General features: G+C 38.3%; 1 protein-coding gene across 1 annotated transcript in view; it reads left to right on the forward strand.

Moving 5' to 3' along the window:
- The first annotated feature begins 3,866 nt into the window (after positions 1 to 3,866).
- LOC136386060 (uncharacterized) overlaps positions 3,867 to 17,095 on the forward strand; it is an 80,594-nt gene continuing 67,365 nt past the window's right edge. The window contains exons 1-2 of the mRNA XM_066357374.1: positions 3,867 to 4,011; positions 6,329 to 6,434. Coding sequence (XP_066213471.1) covers positions 3,936 to 4,011; positions 6,329 to 6,434 — 182 coding nt within the window. The 5' untranslated portion in view covers positions 3,867 to 3,935. The remainder of the gene's footprint in view (positions 4,012 to 6,328; positions 6,435 to 17,095) is intronic.

The raw sequence follows: 17,095 nt of genomic DNA on the forward strand, positions 1-17,095 counted from the left end.
CTGGCTTCAAGTGTTTCTGTTGAGAAGTCTGATGTCATCCTTTTGGGGGCTTCTTTGTAGGTAATGGCCTTTTTTTCTCTCACACCTTTTAATATTTTCTCTTTATTACTTAGCTTTGGTATTTTAATTATGATGTGTCTTGGTGTAGGTTTCTTTGGGTTTCTTTTTAGTGGAGTTCTCTGTGCTTCTTGAATTTGTGAGAGTTTCTCCTGCATTAATTTAGAGAAGTTTTCAAAGCCTCTATCCCTTGTTCTTTCTCTTCTTCTTCAGGAACCCCTATGATTTGGATGTTATTTCTCTTTATGTTGTCACCGAGCTCTCTAAGAATTTCCTCTGACTTTTTGAGTCTCTTTTCTTCTTCTCTGTTTTCATGCCTTCATTCCAGTTGTCCTCCAACTCGCTGATTCAATCTTCAGCTCTATCCACCCTGTTTTTAATTCCTTCCATTGTGGTCTTCATTTCTGATATTGTATTTGTCATCTCCAACTGATTCTTTTTTAATATTTCAATATCCTTTTTTATACTTGCTATTTCTTTATTTAGGTGTTTGTGATAACCATCCATTGTTGTTCTAAGATCCCTAAACATCCTTACAATCATTATTTTAAACTCCACTTCCGGAAGTTTGATTATTTCCATATCACTCAGTTCATCTCCTGAAGGTCTCTCTTGTGGTTTCATTTGGATTGCACTTCTTTGTCTTCCCATTGTGTCTGGGTATCTGGGTGTTTTCTTTGTAGAGCTGGTTGAGTCTACACTTGGTGTTGTCTGCCTCCAGTTTTTACTTGTGTTGTTTCTCAGTCTTCTTGGGTTGGCATCAGCTATTATTTGTAATCCACTTTAGGATTTTGGCCCCTTTGAAGTCTTGATTTGTTTGTTTTCTTAACAGGTGATTGTCTTGTTTGCTGATCTCAGCAGGGGGCTTATTTGAAACTGTATCCAGGAATGTGGTGGGTGTGACCTGAGGCTCTGAAGTCTTCTTCTGCCAGTTAATCTCTCTGGGGGAGGGTTGCTTTCTCAGCTTCAGTAGGGGGTGGTGTATCTCAGATCTCCATGGAGACCTGAGTTACTGCCCCTCCTCCCCACTTCTTGTTTTCAGCTGTGTCTTGTTGGGCTGATTGGAGCTGAAGAGATGTCTGTATCTCTGTGACCTGGAAGTACTTTTGTATTTTGCTTTGTGGAAGGATCAGCACCTCCCCCAGTTATGGCTGCCTCCAGCACTGAATGAGTCAGCTTTTTATGTCATCACCTATATTCCTCTCCCCTTCACCATTTGTCTCTCTCTCTCTCTCTTTTCTTTTTGGAAGACAAGCGGGCCCTTTCTACACACCTCATTTCCTGGTCGCCAGGCAAGTGGCTGTGAGCAGTATTTACTGCTCTTTTCCTTGGCTTGAGAGCCCAGCCTCACCCCCCCTCTGTTCCTGTAAGCAGTGGAGATTCAGGCGCTCTCTACCAGGTTTATTGTGGCTTCTTCTTTGCTCCTTAGTTTTTGAAAGCTGTTCTTGTAGCCCAGATTTGGTTTTCCATTCTGATTGTTTATAAATTAATTTATAATCCAGTTCAGTGGTGTGAGCTGGGAGTCTGTGCATCTGCCTACTCCACTGCCATCTTTAGGTCCAAAAAATCTACTGCTTAAAGAATTGTGAAACAAGAATATTATTTTTCAATGAGACAAAATTATTGGAATCAAATAAGTTTTACTGGGTCAAGTTGAGCAGAGTAGATTAAAATTTATATGTATTAACAGTTGGCATGAAGGTTCAACTTGGAGCTCTTACAAACTGCCATTTTATTGGTTGCCAGAAAGAATGAATGGACAATAAAGTACAGTAGTGGAGAGGCTACAAGCAGGAAATAGTACATAAAATACAATTGTCAGTAGGTAGGGGAAATAGTAGGTTCTGAGTTACACAAGGGGTGCAAACTTAACAAATAATAAAAATGACCTAGATTGAAATATATAAGGTAGGTAATGCTAACAGTATATGACCTGACATCCTGACAAATGCAGACCTGAGGAGGTGGGGGAGAGAAAATACAAACAATGTAAAGGGGAATCTTAATGAAAGCCTTAGTCCCAGCTGTACTTCATATGTGCATGCTGCACTGTCTGATACTTTCTTCTGGTCTGTGCTTTTGTTTTCTTCCTGGCACCTCTCCTTGCTTCTGTTTATCTTTCTGCCTTCTGCTTTTCTCCTCACATTTTTTTTTACATTTCTTAGTACATTAAAATCTTCCCTCTTTCTTCATCTTTTCTCTTTACAGGTGATACCCAATAATATCTTCAGATTATTGCTTAGCAAGCCTGATGGCTGTAAGGTCAGAGATCTCTAATTTTTTTATTTGCATATAAAAGTAATTTGTTTGGTTTGTGTCAGCACATTAGATTTTCACCACATTTTTTTTTAATGAAGGTACTATTGTGACACTGGTTAGCAAAGTTATACAGGTTTCAGGCGCACAGTTCTACAACACATCATCTGTGCACTGTATTGTGTTCACCCCCTCCCCCCAAATCATGTCTCCTTCCATCACCATTTATTCCCTTACTCACTCTTCCACTTCTCCTTACCCCTCCTGCCAGCAATCACCACTCTGTTGCTTGTGTCCATGAGTTTTTCACTCCCTTTATCCATTTTTTGCTCAATCTCTGTACCCCCAACCCAGCTCCCCAACCCCTCTACCAACAGGTCTCAGTCTGCACTCTATCTACGAATCTGTCTCTATTTTGCTTGTTAGTTTATTTTGTTCATTAGATCCCACATACATCTGAAATCCTATGGGACTTGTCTTTCTCTGACTGGCTTATTTCACTTAGTATGATAATCTCCAGGTACAGAAAAGGGAACCTTCCTGCACTGCTGGTGGTAATGCAGACTGGTGCAGCCACTGTGGAAAGCAGTATAGATTTCCCTTAAAAATTTAAAAATGGAACTGCCTTAAGACACAGCAATTCCACTTCTGGGGATATATCCAAAGAAACCTAGAAAAACTGATTTGACCTGTGGTGGCCCAGTGGATAAAGTATCGACCTGGAACACTGAGGTTCGAAACTCTGGGCTTGCCTGGTCAAGGCACATATGGAAGTTGATGCTTCCTGCTCCTCCTCCTTTCTCTCTCTCACTCTCTCCTCTCTAAAATGAATAAAGTCTTAGAAAATTGTTTTTTAAAGAAAGAATATATGCACCCCTATGTTCATAGCAGCGCTATTTACAATAGCCAAGATCTGGAAACAGCCCAAGTGCCCATCAGTAGACGAATGGATAAAAAAGCTGTGGTACATTTACACAATGGAATACTACTCAACTAGAAAAAAAGAAGGAGCCTGACCTGTGGTGGCACAATGGGTAAAGCGTTGACCTGGAATGCTGAGGTAGCCGGTTCAAAACCCCCGACCTCCCTAGTTAAGGCACATATAGGAGTTGATGCTTTCTGTTCCTCCTCCTCTCTCTCTCTCTCTCTCTCTCTCTCTCTCTCTCTCCCTGTCTCCTCTCTCTAAAATAAATAAATAAAATCTAAATAAATAAATAAAAATAAAAAAGAAGGAAATCTTATCCTTTGTGATAGCATGGAGATCTCTAATTCTGAATAGGATTGAAAACTGCATTCAAAGTATAAGATATGGTTTTTTGACAAATAATACAACATTATAAAACCTAGTACAATGATGAGCAAGTAGTTCTTGTAAGTTGTATACTTAAGCAGTATACAACTCAAAGACAAGTTATTGCATGTTCTATATATAGAAACCTCAGATATGGGGACCAAAAAGTGTACAATCAAAAAATTAATGAGTAATTTGTGTAAGCTGGAGGAAAAAGTTCAAAATCCACGGTCACTTATCTCCTCTATAAAGCACTCACAATCTCTGTTGGATGATCACCTCTCATAATTGCAGTTGTTAGTATTGCTTGCATTTCTGTCTCCCTCTCACTATGGTGGATTACATGTTTATACAAGCTCAAATTCTGTTCATCTCCTGCTGTTTTCTGGCTGTACATGGTGCACAACGTAAGAAAATTTTAAATTGCTTTATTTTTATAGGTTGGATATGTAAATAATTAATTAGATTTTAATTAGAGGTAACCATGGGTGGTAACTTAAGGGACTAGAAAGTATTCCAAGCTAAGTTTCTATTGTTAAAAATTCATAAACCTGAAAGTACCTAATTTTTTACAGGTGTTTGTTTTTAGGAGGGAAAAATAATTGTTTTCTCTTGAAGCTATCATGTTTGTTTCTGATCTCTGAGATAAACATAAAAAGTTCTATGAACCTCCAACTAAAATTTTTACTTAAATAGATATTACTGATTGTTTTAGACTACTTATATTTAAAAGCACTCTGGTTTACATATATATATAAGCTGTACTTTATTTTTCAGAAAATTTTCATTCTGAAATATAGTTCAAATCACATTTGTCTATAAAACACAGCCTAAAATATTTGCCAAGCCAAGAAGTATAATTATTTTACAAAATACTGCCTGTTGCCCTGACTGGATAGCTTGGCTGGTTAGAGCATTATTCTGAAGCTCAGAGGTTGCAAGTTCAATCCCTAGTCAGGCCACACACAGGAAGAAGCCAATGTCCCTGTCTCTCTCTTCCTTCTTCTCTATCTAAAATCAATAAAGTAAACATTTAAAAAGAACAAAACAAAACCAAAACACTGCCTGTTGACCATTTTTGGTCAACTGAAGTTGTTTTCATATTCAAAGAATAGAATGATTGAAACTGTTTTAAAATACTGGATTGTGTTTTCACTTAAAAATGCTATTATGCTTTCTAATGTCATCTTTCATTTTTTTTCAAATATTTGTATGTGGCAAAATCAGTGTGTCATGTTTTACATTAGGAGAAAAATATGCTCTCTAAACACAGTTTTCCTTTGGACTCTGTAGGCCTGATTTTATCAGTGGCCTTTCTCCAGCTAGTCAGAGGTCTGGGACTGAGGAAATCTGAAATCTCACCCTCTAGAATCTCTTCTTTGTGTTTAAGTTGCCAGAGGGTCAAAATAGTTGTCCCTCTCTTGAAATTACAGTTTCTGTGCAAGTTAACAGGTCCTGTGACTCAATAAAATTTCATACCCACTAAGTTTCAGGCTCTAGAAAACCTTTGCTTATTCCAGAATGCTGAAAGAGATACTTTAGCAATGTCATTGGCAGAATGACTCTCCAGGGCAGCCTTAGAAATATAAAGAAAATCATTAAGAGTTGGGGCTGAGGTTCCTACTACCCTTAACGGCCTACTAGTAATATGACTAATCTCTTTGTGTCAAACAGTACCTTTTTTGAGTAAAGAAAGAAGTATTACTATTTAATCCAGAAGAACAGGAATAAACTGGAACTGTCTTAGAAAACTAGGATTATGTGGACCCTGTCTTTGGATAGATAATATCTTATCTTCCCTTAGCCAAAGACGATAATGGACATTTTGTCCTAAAGAACTTTATTAAAAAATGTTAGATGTCCTTTGGGCTAAAACACTGTATACTGCCTTTTTTAAAAGTCATGCTGTGAAAGCCATCCGTTCAAAATAATAGAATAAAATAATATTTGTTCCGCATCTTGATTTTGGGAGACTGGTATATAAAAATATGATATTTGAACATTCTCTCTTGTTTTAAATTTTTTTGTGTGAGAGGAGGGGAGGCACAGAAACAGATTCCTGCATGCCCCCCAACTGGGATCCACCTGGCAAGCGCACTAGAGGGGATGCTCAGCCCATCTGGGGCCATTGCTTCATTGGTCAGCAATGGATACATTTTTTTTAGTGCATGACAGAAGCCACGGAGCCATCCTCAGCACCCAAGGCCAACTCACTCGAACCAATTGAGCCTTGGCTGCAGAAGGAAAAGAGAGAGAGAGAGAGAGGAGAGAGAGAGAGAGACAGAGAGAATGGGGAGGGGCAAAGAAGCAGATGGTTGCTTTTCCTGTGTGCCCTGACTGGGAATCAAACCCAGGACATCCACACGCCGGGTCAACGCTCTACCACTGAGCCAACCGTCCAGGCCCTGAACATTCTCAAAGTAACATAAATTTATTTTCATTTTTATAGTTTAAGATCCTCTGTCACCTTCTATTTGGTTTCTTTTGACTGACGGGTATGCAACATAATTGAATGACAAAATAATGTGGAGATGTTTTCTTTGAACATATGTACCCTGATTTATTAATCTCATCCCATTAAAATTAATAAAAATTTATTAATAAAAAAAGATCCGTTGCCAAAAAACAGGTTTCTAACATGCAGAACTTTTAACATGTGTGTTAGCCAAGTGTGAAATATTTGTTCTATATTGTTGAGGGATGTTTAAATGTTTTTATTTACAGCAAATTGTACATCTGTGACTGACTTTGCCGATTGTCCAGGGAATACAACAGATTTCTGTCCAAAGAATATTGTTTGTGCATGCAAAGCTGGAGAACCCATTTGCAAGTAAGTGGATATATATGCTGTACAAATAGAGTAAGCACAATATATTATGAGTAACAATTTACTTTGTATTTGCTATATTCAACAGATGCAATACTTGTTTTAAAATAATGTTTGTATTTTTTATTTGAAATGGCTCCTACATATATAACCTAGGTGTTATTGATTCCCTAACATATTCTAATCACTTATTTTAAAAGCAATATATATAATGCATTGTGACTATATATATATATTATATATATAATGTAAAAGATTAACTGAGAGAATATATATTAACTATAAGACTGCTTCCCTCAGACTTCTTCCAGATAAATTACACATTCATAACTAAACTGTTTCACTGTTCCTAAGAAGAAAAATTAAGGTATGTCTCATGTTATGCAATGACAACAATCCTGAATTGTTATGTATGAATAAAGTTTTTTGTAATTCAAGAAATATTTACAATGCACTGTGACTGACCTATTTGTTTCCAAGTTTGCTTTTTATGGAAGAGTGTGCTTTTTGAGGCATAAAGTTTCTTTTAAAAGTTAGATTTTCTACTTTCTTCAACATATAAAAAATAGAGTATTTAGGTAAAAAAAATATAAGAAAACCTAAGAAAAAGATAATATAAAAATAAAAAAGTGTATGTGAGAAAAAGATTTCCCAGTGTCCATGCTTCTTGGACTTTGAAGACTGTTAGTAAGAAAATCAAGTGTAGGCAAAGGGACCAAAATGGGCAAAGACAATGAGGTTGGAGAGAATTTCGTATTTCCAGAAATGCGAATAGTTTTCACGTCATGCTCGTGGCATCCTGAATATAGCATTTTCAGTTCCTCAAGAGCACCATTCCCTCCCTTACCTTCAGCTGTGCACATATACTTCCCTCTGTTACTCTTCCTTCTCCTTTCCTCCTCTCCCTGCCCCTGATACATTCTTACTTAGCCGTCAACACTAAGGTCCATCATACTGCCAAAATAGCACATAAACCATTTTACTGCAATGTTGTTGAGTGGGGTATATATTTCTTTTTGGAGAGCACTGCAAAACCCAGCACATTTTGTCCAAAAGAACTTTATTTCAAATAGCAGATTTCCTTTTGGTTATCACACTATATACGGACCATTTGTAAAGCCATTAATCTTATTTCTATCCAGTACTGAGCACAGCACCTGTCCTACAGGAGGTACTCTGCAGTGGTTTGCTGAATGAATCAGTCATTAATGGGACTGCTTGCTCAACAGTGCAAAATATTGGAAGAATATTGAAGAAATTTAAAAGTGAACAATTAGCATTGAAATTAGCATTTAGAAGTTGTTATTGATAACCTTTAAGACGATTAATCCAAGATTGAGCTTAAAAGACAAGCCAGTTTGCAAAATTATTTCCAAGGAGTAGAGGGCAAATGTAATACAGCAATGAGGAAATTGTGACTTGACAATTTTATTTTAATTTTAATATTATTTGTAAACTCAGTTTGAGTTCTGAAGATGTCTAATCAACATTTGGCTAAAAGTGAATTACCCTTGATTTATCTTCCTAATCCTTATTATAATTATTTGCCTCATTTGTTTTACAAGTCTTTACAAGTGTTAATTGCTATGTCACATTAACATTATGCCTATTTTGAAAATTTTCTCTGCCAAGTTGATTCAAACAAGTTACTTCAACTTCTTTTACTGATGGATCTCAATTTCAATGTGGGACATAATTGCTCTGGCTTAGTGTATCTATAGATTATATATATATATGTATATAGATATAGATATATAGATATAGATGCAGATGTAGGTAGACATATAGATATATCTGCCACATTCTTTGAATATCTACTTGATGGCAAAGGGTCATTTTTATTACTAAACATATTTAGCATACATGATTTAAATCAGTTATTTTGACACTGTGAATCAGAGTTAAGCACTAACCAATCAGAATCGAACATATGAAACTAAATGATATAATAATAATTTTTTAATTCTTTATCCACAGCCTTACAGGCAGATTTTGTACACACATACACACACAGAGATGTTTCAAATGTTTCATTCATTTAAAAAATGAGAAAAGTCAAAATGAAATTTAAATATTTAAAGACAGAAAACTTAATGAAACTGGCCAAACCAAAAGCACATGCCTGCCTGATGTGTGGTGGTGCAGTGGATAAAGTGTCGACCTAGAATGCTGAGGTCACTGGTTCAAAATCCTGGGCTTACCTGATCAAGGCACATATGGGAGATGATGATTCTTGCTCCCCCTCTTCTCTCTCTCTATCCCCTCACCAACTCACTAAATAAGTAAATAAAAAAACAAAAAAACAGTTGTTTATTTTTATGTATTTTTTCTCTTAAAATATTTTGTATTTATTACTTCCATAGTTTTAAGATTTAAATTTACATTGCTACAAATAGGATACACTTAACATGTGATATATTGTCTCAACATATTTTGAAGTGTACAACTCTGTATTGTTAACTGTAGGTACTATGTTGTATAACTGATCTTTTGGACTTAGTCATAGTATGTAACAGACAATTTCATAACTTTGAAAGACAAGTTCTCATTTACCCCTCCCCCCATCTTCCAACAACCTCCTTCTATTCTTTGCTTCTTGGACCATGACTATTTGTATTTGGAATAGTTGATGTACCTCTCATCCAATGTTCAAATTTCTCACATACTTCCCAGTTATTGAGAAAAAATATACATTATATTTCAAATGTATTCTTATTTAAAGGTTTCATTTCCTAGTGATGATAGGAAGAAAAACATTTACATACTGTCCAGGAATACTAAGGGAATAAAATAAGGTAAACTATTTAAAATTCCTCACATAGTAACTGGCTTAGAGAAGTGCTCAAAAAAGTTAGTTCATTTCTTCTCCCTTGCCTCTAGGATGTCCAGTTCAATGGTCACTTCTCAATTTTCTTATAAGTTAACCCATCAGCAACATTTGACACACTTGTTCATACTGTCCTTTTTCAATTTCTCCTTGGCTTCCAGGATATCTCTCCAGTTTTTACTTTTCTTCTTCTGCCTCACTATCCACCCTTCAATTACCTTTGCTCTCCTCTTCTCTTATCCCACTGACTTGGTTTTGGATTTAATGTCAGTGTGTCCCAGGACTTAGGTCCTCTTTCTCTTTATTCTTCCTTCATTGGTGATCTCATCCAATCTCACGTCTTTAAATACCATTCAAGCTGGGAAAATTCTTAACTCCAGACTCAGAGATTCAACTGCCTATTCAACATCTCCACCTGGATAGATAGCTAGTAACTATTTCAAAATCAGCAAGTACAAAACTGAACTCCACAACTCCATCACCACCACCCCAAACATGCCCTTTCTATAGTCTTTCCCATCTCCGTCGACAGCAACTTCATCCTTTTATCCCTTAGGCCAAAAATCTTTAAAATCATCCATCAGTCCTCTTTTTCCCTGCACACTCTACTTCCTGTCCATCAGGAAATCCTTGCCGCAGACCAGCACGCCTCCTAATAACGGTGCGGAATTAAGAAAACTCACTTGTCAAAACAAAAACGATGGGACCCAGAGGACTCTTCAAAATGCCTGGCAGTATCCCAGTGCCCCATAGCCCCAGTTCACTTTATTATATAGCCATATGCAAATCAAGGACCTTGATACAAAGTTGCCCATCCAAGGCTAAGACAGGAACTCTCCCAAGGCAAAAAACAGGATGCATTAGTGAAATCTACCAACATCCAAAAACAAACAAAGGGTCAGAGGAAGGGCATGTATATTGCTTCCAGCAACCCAAGGAAGCAAGTGGAGTGGGTGCAAATACTCAGCATCAAAGCCAAATATGGAGATGGAGGGGGGAGAACTTAGCCTTTTGCTAGACCTCAAATCTACAATGGCTTTTTGCCATTTACGGTCCACAACATATCCCCCTTTTCTTTTTTATTTTTAATTTGTGTGCTGAGATTTGCACTTATCTGATTTCCTAGTTTTCCAGATACTAATTTGGAGGCAGAATGAAAAAATACAGAACAAACACAAAATTAGTATAGCTAATGCTAAAAGATACCCCAAAAAAGTATATTAATCACATCACAGTGATTAAAGCCTTTAAGCAAACTCTTGGCTAATACAACAAGAATCCATAAAAGAGTAATGTCCTTAACGTGTTCACCAAGTCCAAGTTGGCACCAACACTGTTCCAAATCTCTGCAAATGCAACCCAACCCCAGTTCAGTCCATCAAAAACTGTCACAGGAGCAGGAGTCCAGGAAAAGTCCACATTCAGGAAAAGTCCACATGGCACTGGAATTGCTGTCACACTTCCACACTCTGCAGCTAGCATCAAAGTCCCAAGGACCGCTGCTCCCAGCTGGCAATGACCCAGGTAGACTGGAAAAGCCATCCGCAGAACACATAAAGATGGAGCTTCCATTTTCTTTAAACTGGAAAGATGAACCCAGGGGACCTTATACTGGAGCTTTACAGCCATGGGGTGGTGAGGAGAACCTTGGGATACATCAAGCTGGGTGGCAGAGGTAAATTTGTAAATTGGAAAAAAAGGAAGAAAGGAGCTCTAAATTAGGAGTAGGTCCTAGTCTAAAATATGAGTGGGGCATTGAGGCAGGAGGAATAAAGGAAAGACTATATATTAAATAAAGCAGCAGAAAACAGGACTATCAATACCCACAACAGAGATCTTCCAGGGAAGAATAAAAAACCTGAATATTCAGGCAAGACATAGTTAAGTGGCCCTTGTGTAAGTGAGATCACTTTACCTGCTACTTGGAAGAAATTCCCTAGGCTCGTCCACAGTGTCGTAGATGGGGCTGATGGCTCTGGGCACCTTCAGCCTTCAGTGGCAAACCCCAGCATTCTGGGCAAGGTTAGGTCACAGGTGGCTGGAGCAGGGCTGGAAGAGACTAAACCCTCCCTTAGAGGAGCGAGGGGGAAGCCTACCTTCCAGTATCCCTTTTTCCTCACAGCAAAGGCATGTAAACCTGCCAGGCTTTTGCTCAATGACCTTCCTATTCACTATTGAAGCGGGACCCAGATGGAACCTATGAGACCCCTTTGGGGCATTGGAGCCTTGAAGGGCATATCCTAAAAGCTGGTAGTTCACTTGATCTCTATTGGGTTTTTTCTGCCTCTTGGTACCTTAAAAGCCATGCTCAGAAGATCTCGCTGAGGGGCTTGAGGGTCCCTATCTGCCTATATACCTGGAGCTATTTGGAAAAAGACAAAACAGTGTTATTAGCTGAATCAAATAAAAAAATAAAAATAAAAAAGGGGTAGTAGTTTGCAGGACAAAAAAATTTGGCATCTCTTGTACATCAGTATTCAAAAGAAATTGTTTGAAGTAAAAAGCATGATAAAGTAGACTTACAGGAGTTCCAGGATATGACTCCTCCCTTTCTTTTTATATTATTTACAATTGATCTTCAAGCAAATGTTAGGAATACTTTACAATATTTTGACTTCAAAGATTGCAAGAAATTCTTGACTTTGTTAACTTCCAACAAAAATAGAGTATATGCACCTTCAAGCAACATTCCCACACTTATCAAAACACCCCCTTAAGATTAATTAACAGGCACTTTAAAGAGTACATATCAAAACTGAAAAATCTCAGTGTGATTTTCATTATTCACTTATAGTAAAAAAAATCTTTACACTTTTATTATGTAAATATATGCTGCTTCAAGCCTTCCAGCTTGCAGCCTGGAGCAGCCTGGCTAAATTAACAAGTCTTTTGGATCCAAAATGACCATGCTTTACTTATTCCAAATAAAATTATATTTATGTAGGGAAATGAAATTATTTTCTTTTCAATATTAGAGCCAGCATTTCCAAAATTATTATTATTATTACTTTTCATGTAAGGACTTAATTCAAGCCTTATAAACAAACACACTTAGACATTAAACAAAGACTTCACATACAATCACACAAATCAAGAGTGAAACCTGGGGTTTTAGAGATTAAACTGTGGCCTGCTGGATCTTAAGTAGGGCTACCTTAATAGGAACGAAATAAGGATATATACTAAACAGAGATCTTTCTCGAAAAATCTCAAGATGACTGTATGAGATTTCTGTTCAGCAACACCCAAATCAGGCCCCCCTTTCACCCTCTTTTCAGGCAATGGAGCAGGAAAGAAATAAAATGATCTAAAACATTAAAGAAAAATAGATAATAATAGAGAAAGGGAAGAGAATATAGTAAAATAAGTCTTATGCAATTGCTCTTGTGAAGTGAGTCTCTCATCCAGAATCATGGTGTCTCACCAGTCATTCAGGGATCCACCGAGGAGCTTCAGCAGACCTAGGAAAAACACACACATATTCTCAACCCCATAAGAGAACAGGGTCTGGCCCTTGCCAGATTCCTGTGAGCGGGTCCCTCCATTGCACTTCAAGGAAGGCTTTCCTTGCAGGGTTCCAGAGTCTCTCTGCTGCTGAATGACCCTGTACATCAGTATTCAAAAAGTTTAAAGTAAAAGGAGCATGACAAAGAATATTTGCAGGAGTTTGAGGGTATAATTCCCCTTTTTTATTTTTTCCAATTATTTTTAAGTGTTTGATGTGCACACTCTACAATGCCTTGACCCTGGGGATTGTAAGGTATTCCCGTCCTTAGGTCAAGTCCAAAAGTCTGACAAAATGTAGTAAATGCTTTTCCTACATATGCAGGAGCATTGTCAGTTTTAATCAGTTTAGGAAGTTCAATAATAGAAAATGCATACAAGCAATGAGCTATAACATGCTTAGCAGCCTCTCCTGTTCTGACAGAGGTTACTATAAATCCAGAATAGGTATCCACTGTAACGTGGACAAAGGACTGTTTGCCAAATGAAGGTATATGAGTAACATCCATTTGCCAAAGTTGTCCCAGTAGGAGTCCTCAAGGGTTAATTCCAAACGAAGGGACAAATTGTAGTATAGGACACCTTGGACAAGATTTAACAATCTGCCATGCTGCTTCCCGAGAAAGTTGAAACTGTTTACGCAGGGCTGCAGTGTTCTGGTGATGGATAGTATGAGACTGAATTGCTTGATCTGTCATGGTTGCTCCAATAATTTTCTTTTGGGTAGCTTGATCAACAAGGGCATTCCCTTGTGCTAAAGCTCCAGGGAGCATGGAGTGAGCTCGAATATGTTCTATAAAACACGGAGCTGTATGTTGACGTACAAGTCTTTGAAGAAGGAGAAACTGCTGAAATAGTTCCTCATCAGCAGTTGTCCCTAAGACAGCAGTCTCTATAGTGGAAACAACCATAGGTAAATATCTGCTGTCTGTATACAGGTTAAAGGAGGAATATGGCAAATGCTGAAAAGCCATAATAATGGCATGTAATTCTACTTTTTGAGCTGATTTTAAGGTGACTGTTTCAGTATAAAGTTGTCCATTGATTATTAAGTCTGCTATTCCTGAGCTGGATCTGTCAGTAAAGATTGTAGGTGCTTCAGGAATGGGCTCATTAACAATTGTCTTAGGAAATATAAAGGTAGTAATTAATGAAAATTGAACTATTTTATCAGCTGGGTAGTGAGAATCAATTTGGCCTGTAAAATTTGCAAAAGTGATTTGCCATTTTGTGGAAGTTTCCCAGAGCCATTGTTGTTGATCCTTTGAAAAAGGAACAACAATAATTTGAGGCTCAAAACCTATAAGCTGTAAGAGTTGCCTATGCCCCTTGATAATCAAGGAAGCAACAAGATCAAAATATGGAGATAAAACTTTCTTAGCAGGACCAGCTAAATGAATCCATTCAATAGGACCTGAAGCTTGCCACAATAGTCCCGCTGGAGTGTAACTCGAGGGACATATTAGTAAGGCAATTGATTCCTCAAGATTTATGCGTTTTAATTGTGCTTGCTGCAAGGCCTTTTCTACAAGCTTTAAAGCTTGTTGTCCCGCAGGTGTAAGTTGCCAAGGAGAAACTGGTTCAGCTGAGCCTCTAACAATATCAAAAAGTGGCTTCAGTTCTCCAGTAGTTAATTTCAAGGAAGGTCTAAGCCAATTAATGTCTCCTAACAGTTTCCGGAAATCGTTTAAAGTTTGCCAATGATCTGTCCTGATTTCTATTTTCTGTGGGCGAATTTGTTGTCCCTCAATAATTTGTCCTAAATAAGAAAAAGGTAAAGATTGCTGTACCTTTTCAGGAGCTATGTAAAGTCCTGATTCTTTCAGAGAATATTCTAGTTGTTGCAAAATGGTCAACACAGTGTCTTTATCTGGATGAGCAATAAGAATATCATCCATACAATGAATTATGTATGCCTTAGGGTGTTGCCTTCATACTGGAGAGATGGCTTGAGCAACATATTTTTGGCACAAGGTAGGACTGTTAGCCATACCTTGAGGCAAAACTCTCCACTGATATCGTTCCATTGGAGCCTGGAAATTAAGTGAAGGAACACTGAATGCAAAACGCTTGCAATCATGAGGGCTTAAAGGAATAGTAAAAAAGAAATCCTTCAAGTCAACAACTACAAGGTGATAATTCCATGGAATGGCAGTAGGAAAAGGAAATCCTAGCTGGAGAGGACCCATAATTTCCATAGTCTTATTTATTACTCTCAAATCTTGTAATAGCCTCCAGTTTCCTGATTTCTTTTTAATGAAAAATATAGGCATATTCCATAGACTATTAGATGGTTCAATGTGCCCAGGCTGTAGCTGCTCTTGTATCAATTGAGCAGCTGCCCTAAGTTTCTCCTGCGAAAGGGGCCATTGGTCTACCCATACAAGATTATCTGATTTCCAAGTAATTGGGTCTGCACAATGCATTATTGGGGTAGCAGGAGCTACCAAGGCCCCTATGCTAAATTTTGATATCCTAATCCACCCCTTCCGGTATTGGGTGCCACTTCTATGGGGGTGAGAATTCCTCGCTGTTCTTTCCCTAGTCCCTTAGTGGGCAAAAATTCCTGATCAAGCATTCGAGTGCTGACTAAACTATTAGGACTGACAAGCAATGCCCCATTTTTTTCAAAACATCTCTACCCCACAAATTAACCAGCAATCCAGGGAGCACATAAGGCTGAGAAAATCCAGAATGACCTTCTTTATCTTCCCATTGTAAAAAACTAGAACTTTGTTGAGGGGATTTATTCTGCCCTATACCTTGTAATTCTGTGGCTGCTGCATGAGTGGGCCAGGAAGGAGGCCAATGTAGCTTAGCAATAACAGATACATCAGCCCCAGTAGCTAAAAGTTCTTTAAATTTACGCCCTTGTATTGTTAGTTCCATTTCAGGGCATTCCTGACCTATTTTTTGAATCCAATAGGCAGTATCAGTGGAGCCAAATCTTTGATTCTCTCAGGGTCCCTTTAGCAGGATTTGGCCTTGCCTTAAAAGAGGTAAAAAGATTAATTGAGCAATTTTAATGTCAGGGGAGATAGTGACTATATTCTTCAAAGTGTGAGCCATTACTTTAATTTCCCCTGTATAACCCAAATCTATTACTCCAGGAAGAACAACGAATTCTCTCATAGTTAAACTACTTCTGCCTAACAAGATTCCTACTGTATTACTGGGAAGTGGCCCAAAAATTCCAGTGGGTATGGCTTGAGGTCCCATCTCTGGAGTTAATATGAATTGGGAGGTGGGACCGAGGTCCAGTCCTGCACTGCCTGTTGTTGCCCAGGATAGTTGGGCAATGTTTGGCTTGCTAGAATCTGAATTTGCTGAGGAAACACTGACATCGCCCCTATTGTTTGATGGGGCCGGGGAGGGCCCCATTGTTCATTCCCCTGCCCTTCAGTAGTATATTTAGACCTCCCCTTATTCTTCCAATATTTTCCTTGTCTACAAAGTGGGCAGAGGTCCGGAGCCTTCAGGGCTGGCTGTCCTAGAGGGAGAGGCCGAGACCAATATCCGGGGAAAGCAGGGCAGTTTCTAGCAAAATGCCCAGAACCCCCACATTGAAAACAGTTTCCACGGGCAGAAGTACTTCTCTTACCTTCCTTCCTTCACTTGTTCTGTCCTTTATCAAAGTATTGTCCTGGAAATCTTGCCTTATTACCTGTGGTAAAGGCAAGACCTTGCATGTATGAAGGCCCAACATCGGTGCATATTCTAATATAGTCCTCTATATCTCCCTTCTTGCGGTGAGGCCAAAGTGCAGCCTGACAAGCAGATTTAGCATTTTCATAGCCTAATTGTTTTTATTAAAATCTTTCCCACATTTTTATCCCCTACTATTCTTTCAACTGCTTGAATTAGCCGTGAGACAAAGTCTTGAAATCGCTCGTCTGCACCCTGCCTAATTTTACCAAATTCTTCCATTTTGGTCCCTGGAATAGGGAGGCATTTCCATGCCTGTGTGGCTATCTGATTAATTATATCATAAGTAGCTGGTCGATGCTCTAATTGAGTTGCCGTATGAGCATATTGTCCTTCTCCAGTTAACATATCTACAGTAATAGCAACCTCCTCTTGCTGATTTTTCTCATTCTGCTCTATAGCCTTTTCGTGAAAGTCTGACTTCCACAACAAATAATCACCCCCGGAAAGACAAGCACAAGCAATCGCCTTCCAGTCATTTAGGGGAAGAGCCTTTGCACTAACAGTATCTAATAAACCAAATGTAAAAGGGGCAGTAGGCCCATACTGAGCACAAGCAAGTTTAATCTCTTTCATAGTTTTAAAAGGTACAGGTTCATGTTCTCACACTAGTCTCCCCGTATCATCC

The sequence above is a fragment of the Saccopteryx leptura genome, chromosome X (genome assembly GCF_036850995.1).
Source record: "Saccopteryx leptura isolate mSacLep1 chromosome X, mSacLep1_pri_phased_curated, whole genome shotgun sequence".
Classification (NCBI taxonomy): domain Eukaryota; kingdom Metazoa; phylum Chordata; class Mammalia; order Chiroptera; family Emballonuridae; genus Saccopteryx; species Saccopteryx leptura.